This window comes from Podarcis filfolensis (genome assembly GCF_964270895.1).
Source record: "Podarcis filfolensis genome assembly, chromosome: 11".
Lineage (NCBI taxonomy): Eukaryota > Metazoa > Chordata > Lepidosauria > Squamata > Lacertidae > Podarcis > Podarcis filfolensis.
The window spans coordinates 4,695,672-4,701,671 of NC_139613.1; the positions used below are offsets into that span (position 1 = coordinate 4,695,672).

General features: G+C 45.7%; 1 protein-coding gene across 14 annotated transcripts in view; it reads right to left on the minus strand.

Moving 5' to 3' along the window:
• The window catches only part of CELF4 (CUGBP Elav-like family member 4), a 783,381-nt gene extending 777,658 nt beyond the window's left edge, over positions 1–5,723 (minus strand). For 6 of the 14 annotated variants that reach the window (XM_083575726.1, XM_083575731.1, XM_083575729.1 and 3 more), the window contains exon 1: positions 5,146–5,517. In XM_083575726.1, coding sequence (XP_083431852.1) covers positions 5,146–5,425 — 280 coding nt within the window. In that variant the 5' untranslated portion in view covers positions 5,426–5,517. Of the gene's footprint in view, positions 1–5,145 lie in introns of all 14 variants that reach the window. The other 8 variants (XR_014539556.1, XM_083575734.1, XM_083575736.1 and 5 more) reach the window with 5 other exon arrangements.
• Positions 5,724–6,000: the final 277 nt, after the last annotated feature.

Genomic DNA, 6,000 nt, shown 5'->3' on the forward strand with positions numbered 1-6,000 from the left:
GAAAATGCAGGATAACTATTCATTGAAGTAGAAACTTTAAACACACACGCACGCACACACACACACACACACACACACACACACACACAAAGCATGCACCAGGATACCTTTAATATTACTAGAGTGATTAATGCAAGGGTGAGTAAGAATACAACATTTATTTGGAATACTATCACAAATAGGTTTTACTTTTCGCAGGGTGAGGCAAGGAAGCTCTTCATTTGCCATTCTAAAAAACAAACAAACCCACATACTTCCACATTCATGGGTATTGCGATTGGAGAAGGAAAATGGATTATTATTTCTTTGTCATAAAACTAACCCACTGTGGTTTGTTGGTTTAACAGTTGGTTCTTTTTGGCTGCAGGTAGAATGCTACCCCCCTCCCACTTTGATGCTGTTTTGTGTGTGTATGTGTATTCCCTCTTTGAAACTCGATCTGGATTACAACCCAACTAAAGACTAAGCAGGTTGCTTTCAGTCACGCAAGCCTTATGTTTCAATTATGGAGGCATTTATTCAACACCTGTATTTAGCTGTGTCCCTTTCTGAGTACATTTTCATTTCCCCAAGTCTTTTTTTATCGCTCCGTACAGTGCATCTTAATTTAACAATCATTGCACTTCTAAATCTCACAGCTAACCTGAAAACTGATATTGCACTGAGGTTGAACAAAGCTTTAATTCACATCTGTCTCTCCCACTCTGGCTTCTCTCTAATAAAAGAGACTATTGTGAATTGGGTAATTTGTGGACTTATAAGACCAGGTGTTTTCGACTCCGAAAATGACCTATGTTTCTGAGAAGGGAAACAGACAACAGTTGAAATAAACTATTTTCCCCCATATTACCTCTTTTTAGCTATGCATATTTACTGAATGTGAGGTTTGGCCTTTTATTGTGGGGGTGGGGGAGACACGCACCCCACCATCTTGGTGATGGATAGTAACAATTTTCCATGAGCTGCATTGCTCAGATGAGACTTGAAAGGACACCCTATCTTTCAGGGTAATGGAGTCCTCAATGCTTATGATCCTTCTCACAACTCTGCTTTTTAAAGCCCATTAAACCCTGTGTATGTGTGTTTGTGTTTGCTAAATCTCACTACCAGATCTAGCCTGACTTCCTAAGGACTATCAAAAAAAGATGGTATATCCCAGTTAAAAACGCACTGCGGGCCTTGGTTACGAATCAAGCATGGATAGGAAGAAATACTATTGAAAACCACTTGGGATGGTCCTGTTTTGATTTCATTCATTTATAAATATTAGGCTTAAATGCCACTTAATTGGCCTTAAATTATTTCCAAAGATAACGCATTATAATATGTCTGTCCTGAGAGCACTAACCTTTATGCCTCTGAGTAACTCAGACCTAAAACAGATGCCTCTGCTAAGCGTGAATTGGGTGGGGGAGTTGTGAATGAATTTGTTGTCAGTGCGTCTGATTAGCTAACTCGCTTTGTATGTTTGTATATGTTGTAAACATGGGTGGGATGGTTTGAGCTGGCAAGACGTCTGCCTGTCAATGATCTAGATAAACTGTGAACAAAATCCCTGCAGGGACTACCTTCTTCAAGTACTTTCCTGCCCCCTCAAAAAAACAAAAGGAAAAAGAGTACAGCGCTATACCGATCTAAGCCGAATCAGCAGTTGACACACAGATTATATTTTATCTGGAATTTGCATAGAACTACCAGATCTTAAATTTCATTTCACCTTCCTAGAACCCGAATGAGAAGGACAGATCTCTTGTGGGAGTTTTTCTGTGCATTTTTAAACTAGTTATGCCCATTTCTTTCTCTTTTACTATGCTACTGACAATGGGACTTACTCCCCAGGAAGTGGACAGAGTCCCTTCTAATCTAGGAGCAAGCCCTGTTGAACTCAATTGGACTTCCTTCTAAGAGGATCTGTTTGATTGCACGGCAAACTATCTATATGAGACCTTTTAGCCAAGGCACAACAAAACCCAACGGTGTGTGTGTGTTCACACACAAACACAGCCACAACATTGCACTCTGAAGTAACTCGGTGGATTTCAGCGCACTTACCTGCCCTGAATAAGTGACTGTAGTCTAATACGATGTTTAGAGGTTCGTGGCAGGCTTCATAAACAAAGCCACTTCTCTCAATCATTCCATAAGCTATTTCAGTGAGAGACATACCTGCCTAGGAAGGTCTGCAAATAAGTACCGCTAGAGGTATTTGTCCCTGCCTCACCTATGGAAAGCATTTTCTTCCCACTACAGGATGTGAATGAGCAGAGAATGGTATAGCAACCAGAGCAGACGAAGGAAGGAAATTGTATGAATTCTTATGGTTGCATTAGTTTCTGATTTAAATGCAGTCATGAAAAGAGGAAGGCAGGGGGAAATGGTAAGATAAATATGATCCTATTTCTCCAAGCCCTGTCATGCTTTTTGACTTTCCACTAATTAACCAGCAGTGGCAAGCAATTCCTCCCCCCCCCCCCAACACACACTAGGTAGCCAAAGGCACATTTTTATCAGGATTAGTGAGCAAATCTGTAACATCACAGAGGACTCTTCTCAGATGGGCTAAATCAGGCCAGGAGTTTCAGCCCTGGGTGCCTTTGGAAACCACAGTAAATCCTCCTGCCGTGCCATATGAATAATGAGAGGGATTGGGTTGGGTTGGCTGCTGTACGTTCCCCTCGCTGCTCTGAGAGATTAAAAAATGAACCTGGTTACTAAACAAGCTTGTACTTATGCAAATTGGCCTGAAGGGCTTATACCTTGACACTTGGACAGTCCTTACGATTCACCTTGAAATACAGTAAGATGCCGAGGAGTGAAAGTTAAGCATGCCTTGAGCAAGACTCTGCCCTAAAACTAAGCAACCCAGGGAAGGCAAACGCTTAACGGGGAGAGTGGGATGGAGATTCGCTGAATGAAAGAGGCGCAAGTTTTCTGGATTCTAACAAAGCCCATTTAGCTAGTTTCTCTGGCACTTCCTATCCCTTGAGGTCTGGGTGGGTTACACGAAGCACACAATAAAATAGCCTAAAACTAAATAAATAAATGATTCAAGAAACCTCCTTCGTCATTAAAATGTTAACATCTGGCTTCCCAAACCTAGACAAAATAGGACAGGTATTATCTATTGGACTTCCATCTGTTCAGGACTCTTTGTCATAATTATAATATGTGTGTACATGTGTGCTCTCTTAAATGAAAATAAAAGAGCCATGAGCAAACCATTAAATAATAAAAAAGATCCTTGAAATACACACACATCCTTCTCCTTCTTTTTTCCCTTTCAAGTAATCTCCTGATGTAGAATTTGTATTTACTTAGAAAAGCTTTATAAACTTTCCATGCATTGATGGTAGTGGAGAACAACCACCACCCAAAAAACAACAACAGACATCGCCCAGAGGAGATGAAGCTACCCATCAAATCTACACCTCTCTTATTAAGCCTCAAGAACCCCACCTTCCAGAAAGCTTGAATGGATGGCAAAATAAGATTCTGGTTTGTAGTGACTGCAGAGGAGGGGGGGTGGCTGTAGTGAAGGAAAGAAAGGCAGTTGTCAGTTGCCACCCCCAGAGTTTCTCCTGTGCAGCATCCTCTCTCCCTTTCCCTTCCCCCACCCCTTTGCAACATCAACTCTTCCTCTTTTAAAAATAACTTTCTATTTGCATAACCATCCCCTAGCGGATTGGGGGCATGAGGGGGGATTCAAAACGTGCCATTAACTTTTTGAAGATTTACTGCTGGACACACACGGCTGGCTTAGCACGTTGGGAAGCATTTATCTGGGATTTGAAGTGGGAAGGGAAATCTGGCGGCTAGATCCCCAGCCCAGCCCCATGCACTTCTTCCACATTTTGGTTCTCCCTTATTGAAGTTTCCCATGTATTCTACATTATTACTATTACTATTATTACCTCTTCTGAACCGAGAAGTGGAAAGGCAAACCCATAAGAGAAAAGCAAACAGAGAAAACCCCCGAATAGAGCAAAGCAGTTCTTTCGCCGCCAGACTTCATCTACTTGCTTATGCCTAAACCAGTCCTTTAGGTCAATCGCATCCAACTTATTCACTTCAGTCCCACTTTTCAGGCAACGCGATCGATACACTGGCATGCCTTTTGCAAGCAAGCCCTCTCCTCACTCCCCACCCCCCCAAACAAACATACACTTCCTCCCCTTTTGTGGTCTTTAAACTACACACCGAAGCATTGCAGGGGAAACCCGGGTGGAAGAAAGGAGAAGGGAAACGCTAGTGGACTTCCATCCCAAACCCCCGCGAGTGAGGAAAACAAGAAGGAAGGTTTCAGCCGAAGAAAGGAGCAGACGGGTTTCCCAGCACGGTTTCCCACCCCCCTACTCCATCCCTCCCCTCAAAAAAGGAAACTCTGATCACCGTCATTAAAAAGTTCCTGAGCTCCCCTCTCCGCTGCTGACCCAGTGAGATATACCCCCACACCCCCGTCTCCAGAAGTGGATGCCTGAACACATGCTTCGCTCCGGATGCATCGCTAAAAACCTCTTCTCCCCTCTCAGTAATTCTCCTCTCTTTATCTAGCTGGCTAAGTATACAGAGACACACAACACTGCCGATTTCTTTCTTCTTTGGGATTCCACGGTGAGGACTTCTTAGCAAAAGAGCAGAAAATCCTAACACCCGTTCTTTTGCTCTCTCCCCCCCCCCCGCCCTATTAATTTCCCCCCTCTTCTAGGGTCCGCCGTTGTCTGGTCTGGGACCGGCTGCAAAATAACCACCACCTCCCTTTCTCCGCTTCCTTCCCGTCCACCCACCTACCCAACGCCTCTGTGTTTGGGCAGAGTCCGCGCAACCCAAATAGCAGCAGCCCGTTTCAGCACCACGAGCCGCTGGACAGCTCCGTCCATCGTTTCCCATACACCCTTATGGAGAGTTGCGGTCCCTCCCTTCGTTTCCCTGGTGGGCTCTTGCTAGCTACATTTGTGTTTAAACTTCCCCCACCCTGGAGATCAGTCGGATCTATAAGAGATCAGCCTTCCACCACCCCCCACCTCCTCTCTTTATGGGCTTCCAACCTAGCAGGATCTGCCCCCCACCAGCACCACCTCCTTCCCCGGACTCTCCCCTCCTCCAAGCCCCTGCGAATAAGGGGGAAAGTTAAGAAGCGGACCTCACCTTTGTGCATGCCAGTAAACCTGTCCTTCAGCACCGTCAGTTCATAGATCTTTCCGAACTCTTCAAAGAGAGGTTTCAGGTCCTTCTCGTCCAGGTTGCGAGGGATTTGCCCAATAAAGAGCTTGATGGCATCGTGGTCCTTCATGGGAATGGTGGATGTGTTCCCTGGACTGTGATTTAATCCGTTCATGTGCCCGTTGGTGTTGGGGTTAGTGTGGTTGCTACTGAGGCTGGGATTGTCTGCTTGTCCGTTTGCTAACGTGGCCATCTTTATATACATAGAGAAAAATCTTCTTTTCCTTTTTTTCCCACCCCCCCTCGCTTCCTCTGTTCCTCTCTCCCGCTCCCTCTTTCTCTCTCTCACACACACTCCCTCTCTCTCTCGCACACATACACACTCTCACACACTCTCTCTCACACACACACTCTCACACACACATTCACTCCACGCTCTCTCTCTCTCTCTCTCTCTCTCTCGCTCTCGCTCTCGCTCTCTAGGTCTCAACTGATTTTTTTTTAATACATTGAACAGCCAGGATCTCTGTCCTTTCCGTTTAAACAGGCTGGATCGGTTCAAAATGCCAGTGAGGCTGGGGGGTAGGGGGCGGGAGGGAGGGGGAGAGGCGCGCGCGGGGGTGGGGAGGGATGGAGACCAGGGGGGAGGCGGGTGGGGGCTGGAGGGGCACTTTCTTTCGCTTTGGTTCCACCGAACCCCCTCGCCCCTCCTCCCACTTCACCCCCACCCCACCCCCACCCCCGTCTGCCTGCCCAGTGGTAGATTCCAGTCCTTGCCTTGGCTATAAATAGCGTCAGGCGCATGGTTCTTTGAGAGAGAGAGAGAGAGTCAATGTCTAT